Source organism: Bubalus bubalis, chromosome 4, assembly GCF_019923935.1.
Source record: "Bubalus bubalis isolate 160015118507 breed Murrah chromosome 4, NDDB_SH_1, whole genome shotgun sequence".
NCBI classification, from domain to species: domain Eukaryota; kingdom Metazoa; phylum Chordata; class Mammalia; order Artiodactyla; family Bovidae; genus Bubalus; species Bubalus bubalis.
Window position 1 is genome coordinate 46,342,893 of NC_059160.1, and position 16,829 is coordinate 46,359,721.

General features: G+C 51.5%; 1 protein-coding gene across 1 annotated transcript; it reads left to right on the forward strand.

Moving 5' to 3' along the window:
* The first annotated feature begins 962 nt into the window (after nt 1-962).
* On the forward strand, nt 963-16,497 carry MB (myoglobin). The gene is made up of 5 exons (XM_006074424.4): nt 963-1,010; nt 4,372-4,438; nt 5,796-5,898; nt 11,232-11,454; nt 15,808-16,497. The coding sequence occupies exons 3-5, from the start codon at nt 5,804-5,806 to the stop codon at nt 15,952-15,954; spliced, it is 465 nt and encodes a 154-aa protein (XP_006074486.1). The 5' UTR covers nt 963-1,010; nt 4,372-4,438; nt 5,796-5,803; the 3' UTR covers nt 15,955-16,497.
* The last annotated feature ends 332 nt before the right edge of the window (nt 16,498-16,829 follow it).

Sequence of the window (16,829 nt, forward strand, 5' to 3'; positions counted from 1 at the left end):
CGGGGCGGAGCCAGGGATGGAGGCTTTTCTCTTCGCCGCCACTAGATGGCAGCAGGGTCTCCTGATTGTTGGCCTCCCAGCGCACTGTCTTTGCCTTCGCCTCCAGGAACCTGGATGGACTCAGTTCAATAAAACAATTCAGAGAGTTTATCGACCTGGCCCTTTGGTAGGGGTTTGCAGAATCCCAGGTTAGACCAGTTCCTATCTGTGAAGCACAAATTCTGAAACCAGACTGCCCAGTGCTGAATTTCGTGCCTGGCCCAGTTCCTAGCCCTGTGACCTTGGGCACTTAACCTCCCAGTGCCTCAGTCTCCCCTTGTGAAGAGTGGGGCTTAGCAGAGTGTCTATCCTGAAACGCTGGAAAGCAACTCTGCTTGCATTTCTTTTTCTTAAGTGTCTACTGGAAAGGGCTCCTGGGAGGGGTCTTAAGGCCAATGTGCCTGTAGCTTTTACATCCCTACCCGTGAAGAAGTTCACAGGGTAGAAATGGGGTGCTGCACCCCAAAGCCGAGAGAGCTGAGAAGGCTGCATCCATGTTGGAGCCCAAGGTGGGGAGGAAGAGGCACACTTGCTGGGAAAGGGGTGGCGTGGGGAGGGGGGATTCTTGGAGGGGGAGCTATTTCTGTGAGATCCACCAGGATGGAGGGAGGGCGGACTGATGAGGGAGGGGCAGCATGGGGGTGGTGCTGGACTCCTGCAGATGACGGGTAGGAGGAGGGGCTGGGGTGGGACTCTAAGCCTCAGAGGCTGGGGGTGTAGGGTGAGGGCAGGAAGGAGGGCAGGTGTCCCTGGGCTACACCTGTCGATTGGGATATTGGGCTCTGGTCCCTACCAGCCCTCCTCCAATAAGCCCCTCTGGGCCTCCAGGGAGAGGAGGGAGGAGCCTTGCCATATAAACTATATTTTTAGTTCCCTGTGCCTCTCCCCAGCTGCTATAAGACACCTCTCCCCGCCCCCAGCCCGCTTGGCTGAAGGCTCCAGAAGGACAGCTGGGCAGAAGGGGAAACGTGGTCAGTGCAGGGGCTGCTGGTGGGGGCTGGGAGGAGGGCGGGCCCCAGGGGGTCTGGGGCCAGCTTTCGGGGGGTCCTCAAACTCATGCGTGACCTCAGCAGATCCTGCAGGCTCCAGGCCCCAGCCCTGCTCTGAGTCTCGTCTGGCGCTGGTCCCGGAGGCAGACTCTGCCAGGAAGGAGCAAGCTGAGCTGGGAGTGGGTGGGAGGCGCTGCCTGGGCTGGCCTCCAAAGGGGCGGCTTCGGGGAGGAGGAGGAAGTGGAGGAGAAAGGGGGGTGGCCAAGGTTGAGGGGACCTACAGCTTTGAAGATCCAAAATGTTCTTTCTTGCCATCTTTGGTTCCCCACGGTGGAGTCTTGAAGTGTAACACCTCTTCCCTCCCCCAGATTCACTGGGGCGGGGCCGCGGGGGTCGGGGGGCGGGGTGTGAGTTGTTAGCTGCACAAGGGTTCATGAATTCCCAGGTCACCTTTGAAAGAGAGAGTTTGTGCACAGTCACCTGGGCCTCAAACTTGTGCAGGGGGAGCTGGAAGCCCCTTGCTAGAGAGTTCTGAGTATGTAAGTGAGGAGAGGTGGGAGTCACGGGGAGCAAGGTGGAGAATGGCCTTTTTTGACTAGACAGGCTCCTGGCTTACCTTGCCAGCGGAGGGCATTTAGTTAAAAAGCCTTGGGGATGTGCAGTCTGGACAAGAAAAATCTTAGGTGAGCCTGAAACTTCTTTCAGCTGGTTCTCTACATTCCCAAGGAGCACCAGAGAGCCAGGACAAGGGAGTGAGCTTGACAAGAAGGCATACTTTGGTTTTTAGAAAGTGAGTTCGCTGCTCCTAGAAGAATTCAAGCAGATTATGATCTGTAGGGGAAATTCCTGCATTTAGTGCAGGGGTCTCCCAACCTCTGGGATCTAATGCCCAATGGTCTGAGGTGGAGCTGATGTAATAACAATAGAAATAAATTGCACAATGAATGTACTGCACTTGAATTATCCCCAAACCATCCCCCCACCCCCGGTCCATGGAAAAACTGTCTTCCACGAAACCAGTCCCTGGTGCCAAGAAGGTTGGGGACCGCTGATTCAGTGGGAACTTTGATACCATCTAGGCCTCTGTAAGTTTCAAGATCCTCTGTCCCTACGATTCTAGATTTCTCTTTCTTTAGTTTTCTGACTCTGAATGTAAAACCCAAGTTTTCAGGGTGGTGAAAGTTGAAGACTCTGGCCCTCTAGAACTGTAACTCTAGGATCTCAAGTGCCCAGAATTTGAAGACTTGAGGATGATTCTATATGTTTCAGATTTTCCCATTCAAAGGATTCTATGATATGAAAGGGAAGAAGAGGAAGAGACAGGTCTCCCTCGGTGGGATCTAGTTCTGCCCCACTGGGTGTCAGACTAACTCACCTGTGTGTGTGTATACATAAGCTTGGAAGGCTGCAGAAAACTTTGCATGCAGAGGTAGCCTGGCTTTCCTATTCTGTGCCTTTCCAGTTTCCCTGCCCCGGCTATTAGAAGGCTGTCACAGGGATAATTATAGCCCCCAAACAAAGCTGGTGGCTGCAGGTAGCCATAGCAACTGCTAGGTACCGCCAGTTCTGTTGTAGAGATGTGTAAGTACAAACAGATGTTGGTCCCTCCTATTAACTTAAAAGGTAAAACTTAAAAGGTTCATCAGCTTCAAAGCCATGGGTTTCCATGAACTTCCCAGTTAATGAGGGTGCCTGCCAAGGGGGTGACAGCTTCATATTAAACACTTTAGTGCTGGTAACAAGTTGATGAGATTTTAAGTACTCAGGCCATCCTTGGAAAACTCAGGAGGCTGGAGATGGGACAAGGGCTGTGGATTGGGCTGTTGGTTCCAGCTCTGCTGCTTACCAGCTTCGGGCGGGTGCACAAGGTCTCCAAGCCTTTGTTTCTGAACAGCCATGTGGGATGACAATGAGTCCCGCTCTGCCAGCCCCTCAGGGATGTGCTGAGGTTCTCAGGGCACAGGGCAGAAGGGTTTTGCAAGTGGCATAGCCAGGGCTTGGGATTTAAATGGGAACCAGTGATGCTGATTCTTTCAGGGGTGTCCCCAATGGGCCTCAGGGGTTGGTCCAGACTGGGGGCAGCGAGCTGCTGCTTCTGCTCTTCTCTCTGCTCTTCCTTCTGCACTTCCCTCCCATACTGATGGGCTCACCCTCCAGCAAGGATCCAGGACTAGGAGCTGAGACCTCAGCAAACTCTCTCAGAGTGGCCTTTCTCTTTGATCCTGAGCCTGGCACAGAGTCAGCCCTTGGTAGCAGGATGGGGAATGGACAAATGAACAAATGTTCAGCTGGGTCTGTGTTGCGGTGCGTGGGCTTCTCTTGTGTGGCCCCCAGCTCTGGTTGCAGCCTGCATGGGCTCAGTAGTCGCAGTGTGCAGGCTCTCTAGTAACAGCTCTTGGGCTTAGTGGGCACGTGGGATCTTACTTCCTTGACCAGGGATCAAACCCACATCCCCAGCATTGGAAGGCAGATTCTTTACCATCTGACCACCAGGGTAGTCTCTTAGTTACTCATTTTACAACTGAAACTTTCACTGTGAGAGCTGAATGACTTCTGGAGATATACCAACTCAGTGTCCTGGGTTAACATGGAACCTCACGTGTGGTTTCAGGAGCACATTGTCAAGAAGGGGCCTGTGTGCTTCTGGTCTCTTTGGTTGTTAGGAGTCCGCTGACTCAATATCTAAATAGGGATCACTCAATGATACACAAGAGGTCACACAGGATGTGTGATGGTCACCCTTGAATTGAAATGGGAGCAGGCTTTACCAGAATCAGAATGGAGACCCAAGGTTGTTCTGGGGAAGCTCTGAGTTTGGGGGTCTTACTTGGTGCTAGCCATGGAACCCTTTCACCAACATTTCCTACCACCTAGCCAATTCTTATCAATCATCTCTGTTCATATTTTAAAGAGGGGATCTGATTGGTGTAGTTAATAGACACTGGCTGTTTGACAGAGCCATGCCATTGGCTGCCTCTAATTAGGTCCCAGCCTTGGTTCAATTAGCTGTGACTAGCCGCGGGATTTGGGAGAGGACATGACCTTGGGGGCTGGGGCAGGGCAGTTATCTTTAGAAAGAGCTGTGTATGTAGGGCAGTCATAACTGACAGGTCCAATACAGTCCCAGGGTGGCCAGGACACCTGATGTTTATCCTTGCTGAGTCTCGTGGTCCACAGCTATAAAATGGGATGATGCTTTCTACCTTGCTGGGGCATTGGGAAGACTAGATTAATCCTGCCCAAGGAGGTACTTTGTAAACTGTAAAGTTCTGTGTAGACCCTGATCATAGCGCCATGTAAACTGAACTGTAATGTTATTCCTCTTACTTATCTCTCTCCCTAGGAGATTGAACACCAGGATGTGTTTTATCTGGTTTGTGTCCTCAGCATGTAGCAGTTTCTGACACACAGTAGGTACCTTATAACAGTTTGTTGGATGGATGGCAGAATGGTGGATAGATGGATGGATGGATGATGGACAGATGGACGGATGGTGGGTGAGTGGATAGAGGGGTTGATGGGTGGATGAATGGATGATGGATGGATGGATGGATGGGAAGATGGATGAATGAAAAATAAAGGATGATCATTCTCTTGCCTTCCTGGGAAGGCCATCCACCTTTTTAATTCAGTGAACCTTTATTCAGTTCAGCTTGGTATACAGCACTGTGCAAGGCCCACAAAACACACAGATGAAGGAAACAAAGCTCCTGCACATGATAACCAAAGTAAAGTGCTTGGGAGCATGGATTCAGGGGCCTGACTTCCTGGTTCAAAACCCAGCTCTTCCATCAGCTATCTGTGTGACTGGCACATCTCCTCAACTCCCCCTGCACGAGGTGGGGGTAGTGTCTATGTTTATCATATAGGGCTGTCGGGAGACTAAACGAGTTACCAGATGTAAAGTGATTAGAATAGAGCCTGGCACCCGGGAAAGTCTCTGAGTATTGGGTGCTAGGGTACTAACGGAGGAGCCAGCATGGATACAAAGAAATGTGATGCAATGAGATAAGCAGTGTGACAGGAACACATGTGAATAGGTGGAAAGGGCAGGCAGTTAATTGTGCCTTGAGGGGGCACATGAAGCACAATTTTTCAGAGGAAAATATCTGAGCAATATTTGAGCTTTCTGGGTGGAGCGGGAAAATGCAGGCTCCAAGAGGCATGGATCTGCCTGGGTTCACCCAGTTATAAGCAGGAAACCATCGAGGTTCCTTCCCACCACTCTGAAGAGTGAGAGGCATTCTGGCAAAGTGGGCTTCTAGACGGTGGGCAAAGAGACTGCTAAGGCCAGGACAGTCCCAGGGCCGAGCCAGGGTGCCTGCTGCCCTGGGCTTAGAGACATGACAGGTCCTCTTGGGGTGGCTGACAGCAGGGGGAGTTGGGTTTCAGGCCACTGGCGTCGGCCCTAGCCGTGCCCTTTCTGTTGGCCTCTGAGAGTCCAAACAGTGGCCCAGCCTCCTCCCCACTCTCCGCACACACAACCCCACCACCACCACACCCGTGACCTGAGTTGGCCTACCTCCCCACAATGGCACCTACCTCAAAATAGCTTCCATGTGAGGGCTAGAGAAAGGAAAAGATTAGACCCCTACATGAGAGAGGGGGGTGGGGAAGAGGGAGAGAGAGAGTGAACGAGCTGTCAAGTGATCCCTGTTAAGCATCTGGGAAGGTATAAAATCCCTCTGGGGCCAGGCAGCCTCAAACCCCAGCTGTCGGAGACAGGACACCTAGTCAGTCCGCCCTTGTTCTTTTTCTCTTCTTCAGACTGCATCATGGGGCTCAGCGACGGGGAATGGCAGTTGGTGCTGAATGCCTGGGGGAAGGTGGAGACTGATGTCGCAGGCCATGGGCAGGAGGTCCTCATCAGGTAAAAGGAAGAGATCCCACTGCCCCTGTCACCTCCTTCCTCAAGGTCAAGAATGCTTGCCTGCAAGGTGGAACGTTTGCCCCAGGGTTGACCAGTTGGCTGCTGTGTTAATTAACTTTGTTAAACCCCCTACTTGGTTCTCTTCTGTTTTTATGTGTCAGAGGTTGGAATCAGGAAAGCAGATCCATTTCACACCTAGCAGCTGGGAGGAGCTTTGATGATCAAATCCTTGATGCTTAGAGCCCACCAGGAGGAATCCTAAAATTATAGCTAGAATTAACAAGAAAGGTCTGAGAGGTCTTTCTCACCTCACCTAATGGATGAGGACACAAAGGACCTAAGAAGGGAAGGATGACCCCAGAGTCACAAGTTCATTAAAGTCTGTAAAATGTTAAGGATTAAGACATGGCCTTCAAGATGAGATACGTGGTTCTACACCTGGCTCTGCCGCTGAGGTGTTGTGTGACCTTTGGGAAAGCACACAACTTCTCTGAGCCTCAGTTTCTTCTCCTATAAAATGGGAGAGGGGGGGAATCCTAGTATCTACATTATACAGTAGAAGTAAGGATTAAATAAGATGCTGCAGCTAAGGGGCCCAGCATAATTCCTGGCATAGAGTGAGTTCCAAAAGATGTCACTTGTAACTCTTGGAGATGAAGCTTAGAATTGGGCCCTTCAAAGTATAATAATAATAATAGTAATTATTATTATTTTAGCTGTGTTGGGTCTTTGTTGCCTTCTCTAGTTGTGGTGAGCAGGGGCTGCTCTTCATTGCCATGCATGGGCTTCTCATTGCCGTGGTTTCTCTTGTTGGGGAACACAGGCTCCAGGTGCAGGAACGCAGGCTCCGTAGTTGCGGCTCTAGGGCTCTAGAGCGTGGGCTCAGTAGTTGCGGTGCATGGGCTTAGTTGCCTGGTGGTATATGGAATCTTTCCAGACCAGGGATCCAACCCATGTCTCCTGCATTGGCTGGCAGATTCTTATCCATTGTGCCACCACAGAAGTCCCTAATCTTGACTTTTGATGTTGGGTATGTCTTTTGAAGGCTCAGAACAATCTCCAAGCACATCTTGCCTTCTTTAGCAAGGGATTCCTGAATAAAGAAACACCCTCCCCGCCCCCCACCCCCCAAAATTCTGAGTTTTGTAAGCAGAGGATGGCTGTGGTTCAGAAATGGAACCTCATGTTCTCATTGCCTTCTTCGCCAAGTGGTGATAGACTCCCCTCTCCTCCTGGTCCTTTCTCATGCTCTGGGCAGCGTGAGTCAAAAGCGTACATCGACATTTCTGCACCTGGGAGGAGGTGGGCCCTGGTTGCCATGAGTGAATGGATTGTCCTTTACACTTTATAGATGAATTTCTCCTTCTTTATGAGTCAGAGCAGGTTTTCCTCTCCCATTTAGACACCCTTTCAGCCTCCCTCGGGCTTCACCCATTTCCAGCTCCCATGTCTGGGAGAATGACCCAGACATAAGCTATAAGCTCTATTATCTGGAGTTTCAGCCCTTAGTGGCCCATGCCAAAAACACATGAGAAAGGATGGTCAAGTTCCCTGTTGAATCCAACTGGCATCTTGGGGTTTTCCTTTGTGTCTTTCTCCTCTTACGCCTCTGTCAGTTGGCTACTGGCACTGCAAGAGGTCCCATTTGGGTGGACAGAAGACTCTCCAAAGTAGACATCAACTCCTCAGCTCTCCCTTTGCTGTGTGACCTTGGACAAGTCACTAATCCTCTCTGGGTCCCATTTCCCTATTTGTTGAATGGAGGGATTACCTTCATGGTCTCTGAGATCCCTGCCCACCCCCATGCCTTGGCATTCTTTGAGTCCTGGATCCTGCCTTGCTTTTGGAGAGGAGGCAGGGTAGCTGAGTGGGAGACCAGTTTGCCAAAAAGGAGTCTTTCCCAGGTGACCTGGGGGCTGTCAGCCCTAAGTCAGTGACTTGGAGGTCTGGAAGGAGACTTGGGGTATCGTATCATGGGAGAAACAGCCCCTCCCTTCCCAGTGGATCAGAGAAAACTGCCAGGGGCAGGAGCCAGGGGCGAGACGTGATGCTGGAGACTGCCGACCCCTGGCAGGCCCCAGAGAGCCTGATGCCCCATCACATCTTAAGCTGAAGACATGCAGAAACCACACCGAAGGCTTCTGCCCTCTTGGTGTTCGGGGGCCAGGGACAGGGAGAAGGGGATGCTGACTTCCAGGGTGCCCTGTGAGAAATGACCTTGTGATTCTGTTCCAGATGCCGAACCTGGGTTTTCTTACTCTTCTTGAAAAGGTCATTTCTCCCATTCCTCTTGTTATGACAGATAGAAAATTCTGTTTGGTCTGTTAATAAAATTCTGAGGGCTTCACTGCAAGTATGTGATCATTATGTCCCAGAACATAATAGCTGGAAGGTCAGTTGCAGAGTCTGGCTCCAGGAAACAGGGGTTTTTAGGAGGGCGGAGGCAGCTGAAGAGGGCTTTGGGCCCCTGCCTTTCCTTCTTTTCCCCCAGATCTTTTCTGCTTTATTTATTTTTGCATTTGAACAAAGGATTTCGAGGCCATGGAAAATTGGGAAGTCACTGCTGGTGGCCAGTATGTCTCATGTCACCGGGAGGAAACATGGCTCAAGAGTCCCAGTCAACCAATGGCAGCTACAGACAGAACCCAGGATTCCCAATCCTAGTGATGACGATGGTGGTGGTGAGGATGGTGATGATGGAGCTGGTGAGGATGATGGGGGTGATGGTGGTGATGGTGATAGTGGCCTAGAGATTTTGATGAGGACAGCAAACACGTATATATATTACACACTGATTGCTAGGCCCTGTGTTAAGTGTGCATGTATATTAACTCATTTCAGCCTCACAGTAACCTCATGAGGTGGACGTTATTATAATCCCCACGTTTAACAGAGAGGTTAAGTGACTTGCCTGAAGTCCCAAAGCTGGAGTTCAAGTCCAGCAGCCTGGATCAGCGTGCCCACTCCTGAACCCTATGCCACGTCGTCCAGCAGTCTTAGCACACTAGAGGTGCGTTCCCACCCTCGTCTGGTTCTTCGGTTCTAGAGCAGAGAAGAATTTATGCAGGCCTGGGAGCGCCTTCCATCTTTCACGTGGGTGTCTGGTTGGGTCTCAGCTCAGAGCACAGCTGGGAACTGGCCTCCTTTCCCGCTGACCTGTAATAAACTAGGCAGGTTGACGATAGGATTGAAGATGAAAGCACAAGGCAAGCGCGTGCTTCTGAAACCCTGGAAGAAAAGCCCCACCCACCCATGTCTACAGGGTGAGGGCCTTCCAGCTGCTCATTTTCTGAGTTGCCACTGTCACAAGTTCCCAGGTAGGGCCTTCTGTGGCTTCCCAGGGACTCCCAGCTGCTGGCCTTGGAGGCAGTGGAGGGAGGCAGCTGTAGGAAGGAAGATCTAGTGGGCATTCAGGAGCCAGGTTTTTCTGCAGTGTTAAAGTAAATCCGGGGCTCCCTCTCTGGCTGACAAGTGCTAAGAGTGTAGGGTGAGGTCCGGGTTGGAAGGGTCAAGCCTTAGAACTTAGAAGCTGAGAAATCAACTTTTTGGTTTATAGATAGTTGATCCAAGACCCAGAGGAGCTGAGTGACTTTTTCAACATCACAGCAGAGGCAGAACTGGGGCCAGAACTCAGCTTTCATGATTCTCAGTGCTTAGTCTCTTCCCCAGACATCCGGGGGTCTCCCAAGATGTCTCAGACCCCTGGTGGCCTTGGGTCCCAGGTCCTCGGTCCTCTTCTTCCCCAGAGAGTCTCCCTCCAGTGTCCCGACCTTCACCTGTGGGTTCTGGGTCTTGCATCTGTCAGGCATGAGTTCAAGGATCATTGTCGCCAGATAATAATAGTCAGGATCTCAGGGACCCTGAGGTGAAAAGTGCTGGAGATGAGCTGTCAGTGATGTAGAAGGGTTGGCTGCGGCCCCAGATGAGGTAGTGACATTGAGCATGGCTGTGGGCAGCACTGGGTGTTTTGGGAAGGCAGGAGAGACATGCCCCTGGGGGAAGGGGGAGCTCCCTGTCTGTGCTATACCCATGTGTATGTGCGTGTGTGTGTGCATGAGCACGCGTATGATTATGGGTATGTGCCATGAGACAATTGTGCACACTGGAGTGTGTCTGCAGTTAGGTTTAAGGGTGTTCTAGAGCCAGGAAACCACAAAAGAGAAAGCTTTCAAGGAACTGAAGCCATCAGACAAGAGGAGGGAAAGTCCAGCAGACAGGGTCACTCCGGCAGAGGTTTCCGGGTGCAACACAAAAGAGAGAGCATGAGTTATGGAACCATCTGTGTGGGTTCGTGTCTGGGCTCTGCTACTGACAAGACATGTGACCCTGGACAAGTCACCTACCTCTGCGGTCTTCCCTTTGCCCATGAGTGAAATGGGGAAAATCTCTCCCTCCTCCCCGTGGCAGGTACGACTCCCTTTAATGATCCCCACTTTTCTGCAGAATGAAAGACTGAAGTCCGAGGCAACAGGTGACTCCTTGGATCACTGCGGCCAGCTCACTGGGTCCCTGGGACCTGGTCTTTGGCAGATGGCTCCCATCAGAGATTCTCACCATCAGTACTGTGAGGGGCCTGGGAAGAACAGTGAGGCAGAGCAAAATAAGCAAGAGCTTTCTGAGCCTGAGAGCTGTTCAGACTAGAAAAGCTGTCACATGGAGTAGTGAGCCTCCTGGAGCTGGAAGTATTTAAGTGGCCAAAGGATGATCCTCGGGCAGGTCCCCTGCATGGACTACATTTTGAGTCACTCAGACCTGATTTCAGTCTGGCTCATCTGCAGCCCAGCTATGTGATATTGAGCTAGGACCTCATACTCCTCAGCCTCTGTTCCCTCATCTGTAAAATGGGGATAATACATCACCAAAGGGAAGTGCGAGTGTAGAGCCTAGCGCGGGCCTGGCGCACAGCACATACTCCACAAATCCTTTAGCCCCCGTGCTCCTCCCTGCTCCACGGTGACACCGTCTAGTCATCTTTGCTCCCAACAGCTTAGAGCAAATGGGGGCGAGGCCAGGTACCATGCAGATGTTTTTCCTTCCAGCCTTTCACAGTAACAATGAAGCAGATGATGATGCTAAAAATAGTAACAGCAAGCATTTATAGGATACTTCCTGTGTGACCCTCAGCCTATACCATCTCATTCAATTTAATCCTCACACTTCTATAGGGAGGGACTCGTTATCCCTATTCCTTGGATGGGGAGACTGAAGCACAGAGAGGTGAAGTGAATTGCCCCCAGTCACACAGCTAGCAACTGGGAGGGTGTGGATTTGAACTTGAGTCTGGCCACCTCCTGACCCCTGTGTCTAACTCAAGCCCTCCTTGTACCCCCCAGGCTCTTCACAGGTCATCCCGAGACCCTGGAGAAATTCGACAAGTTCAAGCACCTGAAGACAGAGGCTGAGATGAAGGCCTCCGAGGACCTGAAGAAGCATGGCAACACCGTGCTCACGGCCCTGGGGGGCATCCTGAAGAAGAAGGGTCACCATGAGGCGGAGGTGAAGCACCTGGCCGAGTCACACGCCAACAAGCACAAGATCCCTGTCAAGTACCTGGAGGTAAGTGGCGGGGCCTGGGTGGCTGGGAGGATGGAAGGGGAGGCCTCGAAGACCTGAGATTCAGGTTCAAGCCTCAGCTCAGTTATAACTTGCTGGGTGACCTATGCTGTTCCTTTTTATCCCCCAGTTTTCTCATCTGTAAAGTGGGCTGATACCCACTTGGCCTTCCTCCTGGGTCATTGAGAGTAAACATATTTTTCCCCCAAATGAGTATCTTGTTACCAAGGGAGAAGTGGCTGTGAAGTACACAGCTTGCCTTCTGTCCACGGGTAGGCACCACTATCCCACCCTTTCGACAGATGAGGAAACTGAGGCACAGAGAGGTTAAGCAGCTTGCCCCTGGTCACAGAGGCACCAAGTAGCAGAACCAGGATTCAGACTAGGTCTCTATTCCTCCAGAAACCCAGCTCCTAGTCTCTGTGCCACTGCAAGTCGGACATATACAGGACTCATGTGGCAGGAGTTCAGTAGCTGGGGCTTAATTCTGGGTGGGAATTATTAGTTCCAGCATCTTTACAGATGAAGAGAGGGTGCCTCAGGTGTCCAAGGCATAAGCAATTGGCTTGAATCTCTGTGATGGACTGAGAAGTTGGGTGGGCTGGGGAGAGTCTGAGTTTCCAGTCCTGTGTCTAGACCCAGTGGGAGGAGGGATGTGGCAAGAAGGAGAACTAGGGAACTGGGGGATAAAGGGCCCTGTGGCTATCACCCCTGAGGATGGGGCCACAGGCAGTTTGATGCAGCAGTGAAGGTAAGGTTAGTCATGAAAACTTCTGGTTAGGATGGGCTATGAGAAGCAGTTTGCATGGGTCACTGCATGGAACTTTCACGATTACCCCCCTGAGCTTAGGAACTGCATTCAGTGTTGTCTTTTTCTCTCACAAAAGAAGTTCAGAGGTCAGGAGCCCAGAGCTGGTGTGGGAGCCCCATAGGTACCGGGGATGCAGGCTCTTTCTGTGTTGGCATCCTTGGCATAAATATGGTGTCTACCCTCAAAGTTGACTCATGGTCCAAGATAGCTGCTGGAGCTCCAGCTTCTGGTCCATATTCCAAACAGAGAGCAGGAGGAAGAGACAAAGGCTGTCTTTTGAGAAACCCCAGGCATCTCACCCTGAGTGAGTGTTATTTACATCTCACTGTCCAAAAGTTAGTCATGAGATCACGTCTGTCTGTGTGGAAAGCCGGGAAATGTAGTCTATTGCCACTCCAAATACAAACTAGCGTTCTCTTACAAGGAAGAAGGTGAAAATGGCCATTGGGCAGGTAAATAGCATTCCCTTCCCCAGGCAGGGACTCTTCTCATCCCCACTTTACTGATTTAGAAACTGAAGGCTCAGAGAGGTTGAGTAGCTTGCTCCCAGTCACACAGCATATAAGCCAGGAGGGACAGTCTGGTCTATGTTACTCTGGAACCTGCGCTCTTAATTCCTGATGGCGCAACGTCTCCTGTGAACAACCACCATCACCACTGTCTTCAGCCCCACCATCCAACTCCCCTGCCTGCCCTCCCAAAGGCTACTGTGAAACTGTTAGCTTCTCAGTTGTGTCTGACTCTTTGTGACCCTCTGGACTGTAGCCTGTCAGTCCAGCCTCCTCTGTCTATGGAATTCTCCAGGCAAGAATACTGGAGTGGGTTGCCATGCCCTCCTCCAGGGGATCTCGAACCCAGGTCTCCTGCATTGTAAGCAGATTCTTTACCCTCTGAACTACCGGAGAAGCCCCGCCTGCTCTCCCGCATCACACACAAACAATTCTGCCTGCCCATCTCAGCATCACAGACATGAGGAACAGTTCCTGCCCCTGGGATTCTGCACAAGTGGTGCTTTTGCCTCCCCATCTTCTCTCGGCAAATCCCTGTTCATTCTCCAAGGCCCATCGCAGAAGCCACCTCTTCAGTTCTGGCCCACGAGGCAGTCAGCTGCTCCACCTGCCAGCCCTCCCCAGCAAAGGCATTTATTCCAGCCCTGTCGTGGCGCCTGCCGGCTGTATTGTAATTTATCTCTTTACCCAGCTGTCTCCTGGCTGGGACAGGAGCTCCTCAAGGTCAGACCCTGGCTTCTTCCATATTTGAACCCCAGTGACAGGCAGGGGGCTCACAACCCAGCTTGAATGATGGATCCCATCTCCAGGGAGGAGCAGACAGGCTTAGAGAGAAACCAGTGCGGTCTAGAAATAGGACTGCCAGCTAGCAGACTAGAACCAGGACTGCTTAAAACAAGTTTGAAAAGAAAGTGGAAGTGAAGTCGCTCAGTCGTGTCCAATTCTTTGCGACCCCATGGACTGTAGCCCATCAGGCTTCTCCATCCATGGAATTTTCCAGGCAAGAGTACTGGAGTGGGGTGCCATTTCCTTCTCCAGGGGATCTTCCTGACCCAGGGATCGAACCCAGGTCTCCCGCATTGCAGGCAGACACTTTACCGTCTGAGCTACTGCAAAAAATTAAGACAGCGCCCTGTGTCTGCTGTTCCCCTCACCATGGAACCTTTGTCTATGTTCTTCATGAGAAATTGCTCCTTCTCACTCATTAGCAAGGGGGCCCCAGAGGGTGCTGGGTGCTGAAGTCTTTTCTCAGTCTTCTAGCTGCCCCAGCCCACAATTTTCCTAGTATTAGTGACTCAGAAGTTGACTCAGGAAAGGCTGAATTGAGGGACCCAGAGAGGTCAGGATCTCTGTCGTACATGTGAGGTCAGGGTGGAACTGGGCCTGGAACCTGGGTCTCCAAGTTCTCGCTAGGTCAGCCCATCCCCTCACTTGGCTTTGTTACGTTTATGACATTAAAAGGGAATTAAACACATGTCCCCTCCGATGCCCAGCAGTGGGTGTTTGTGGCGCTGTCCCGGCTTCTGGCCAAGCAGGGCTTACTAGGTGATGACATTTGTGCTCCTGAGGCTGCCCCGCACGTGCTCCCCTCACCCCCACCCGTCAGCTTTTGGCCACTTGTACCCCAGATGCCAGAGAATATGAACAAACCCACCAGTGGTGGCCTCTGTCTCCCTGGCTCTGGCTGTTGTTTGTCCACAGTCCCCTGGGTGCAGATTCCAGCTCTCCCATCCACTTGCAACATGACCTCAGTCTGGCCTCTGTAAAATGACACCCCTTGTCCACAGGCCACGGCTGAAATTGGCATCAAATCTTTCTGAACTGTTGAAAAAGCAAGTAGCTTCTTACTATATAAGGTTGCTCAGTCCCTTAAAGCAGCCCTGTGCTGTGGAGATGTTTGTGTCCATCTTTCTGGGCATGACAATGTGGATGGTAGAGCCAACAGTGACGGTGAGGCTGCTGTAACATATGATCAGTCTTGGGCCCGAGCACAGGCCTGGTCCCTTTCCTCTTCCTCTCTCTCCTTCCCTTCCACCAATGCTTCTAAGGACCAGCTCTGTGCTTGGCACAGAAAATAAGATGTTCTGACCACCCTCCCGCCACTATCCCTCCAAAAGGCTACTTAAAGAGATCACCATCCTAAGCCATTAAATGCAAAAATTAAATCCATACACGTGGAAGTATTTTCTAGACTTTCTGATTGCAAAATCCTGGATTAGAACCATGTAATAGGTTGGGTCCTCATCCTGAGCTGAACCTCCAATACCTTGGCTATCTGATGTGGAGAGCCAACTCATGGGAAAAGATCCTGATGCTGGGAAAGATTGAGGGCAGGAGAAGGGGCAACAGAGGATGAGATGGTTAGATGGAATCATTGACTCAATGGACATGAGTTTGAGCACATACAGGGAGATAGTGAAGGACAGGGAAGCCTTGCGTGCTGCTGTCCATGGGGTTGCAAAGAGTCTGACAGGACTGAGCGACTGAACAATAAAACATCCTGAACATAGTAGAGGGGGGTAGCATGTATGCATGCTAAGTCGCTTCAGTCATCTCCAATTCTGTGACCCTAGGGACTGTAGCCCATCTCTGTCCATGGGATTCTCCAAGCAAGAATCCTGGAGTGGGTTGCCATGCTCTCCTCCAGGAGATTTTCCCAACCCAGCGACTGAACCCATGTCTTCTGCATCTCCAGCACTGCAGGTGGATTCTTTACTCTAAGCCACCTGGGAAGGCCCTGGTTGGGGGTGGGGATAGCCAACACACCAAGCCATGTGACTGTGACCACAAGCCCAAGGCCTGACCTTTCCTCCTCTGTATTAAGATGGGCCTCTATTATCCCATCTGTACTTGTCTCATGAGTTGTGGGGATTAGAGGAGTTAATCCATGGAGGCCGCTCAGAAGTGTGCCTGATATATAATAAGTACTCAGTAAATGGCCCTGCAATAAAGCAAAGCTGGGGCTGGGGTTGATTCCCATCTGGCCCCTGGCTTGTCCTGTCGGTGACCAGCACCCCTCTGCTCCTGTCCCTGCAGTTCATCTCGGACGCCATCATCCATGTTCTACATGACAAGCATCCTTCAGACTTCGGTGCTGATGCCCAGGCTGCCATGAGCAAGGCCCTGGAACTGTTCCGGAATGAGATGGCTGCCCAGTACAAGGTGCTGGGCTTCCATGGCTAAGCCCCACCCCTGTGCCCCTCACCCCACCCACCTGGGCAGGGCGGGCAGGGACTGAATCCCAAGTAGTTATAGGGTTTGCTTCTGAGTGTGTGCTTTGTTTAGGAGAGGTGGGTGGAAGAGGTGGATGGGTTGGGGGTGAAGGGAGCCTTGGGAGAGGCCTGGGGACCAGGCTTTCAGTGGAGGGTCATCAACTTGGGAACCATGAGAAGCTTGACTGTGGCTGGCTGAGTTTGGGTCAAACTCAACTTTCCTTTCACCTCAATGCCAACCCAATTCCTACCAACCTCTAAACTGACCCGCACCTTTACCCTCACCTTAAATCCCCAATCTGAGCTGTCAACATAAACTCCAGCCTAATTCTCTGACCCCATCACCTAGCCCCTTGAAGACAGCAGAGTGTCAGCTTGCCCTGAGAAGGAAGTGTGGGCCGGGTGGGACACACCCAGCCCTAGGGAGGCATGGAGGCATGGTGTCTGCAACATAAATGTCCCTTCTCAGGTAGGGGAGTGACACCTGGTTTAATAAAGGATTTCTCACGTCACAGTCTCTGTCTGGTGTTTTTCATCCCTTAGAGCAGGGGTCCCTAACCTCTGGGATCTCATAACTGATGATCTGAGGTGGAGCTGATGTAATAATAATAGAAATAAAATGCACAATAAAAGTAATGCACTTGAGTCATCCCGAAACCATCCCCCATCCCCCACCTCCACCCCTCACACCCGTCCATGGAAAAGTCGACTCCCATGAGCCGGATCCCTGGGGACCGCTGCCCTAGACCAAGTGTGGGGGCCCAGAGAAGATGCAGACTCAGGGGAAGATGGGCATCATGGTTACCACAACTTAGGAAAGATGCTTAAGGACGCTAGTAAGTGGCA

Bases quoted from the DNA above. Each gene is read 5' to 3' on its own strand.
- MB (XM_006074424.4), top strand. From the start codon at position 5,804: ATGGGGCTCAGCGACGGGGAATGGCAGTTGGTGCTGAATGCCTGGGGG. The intron at 5,899-11,231 runs GTAAAAGGAAGA...TGTACCCCCCAG, and splicing joins GGGCAGGAGGTCCTCATCAG to GCTCTTCACAGGTCATCCCG. The intron at 11,455-15,807 runs GTAAGTGGCGGG...CTGTCCCTGCAG, and splicing joins TCCCTGTCAAGTACCTGGAG to TTCATCTCGGACGCCATCAT.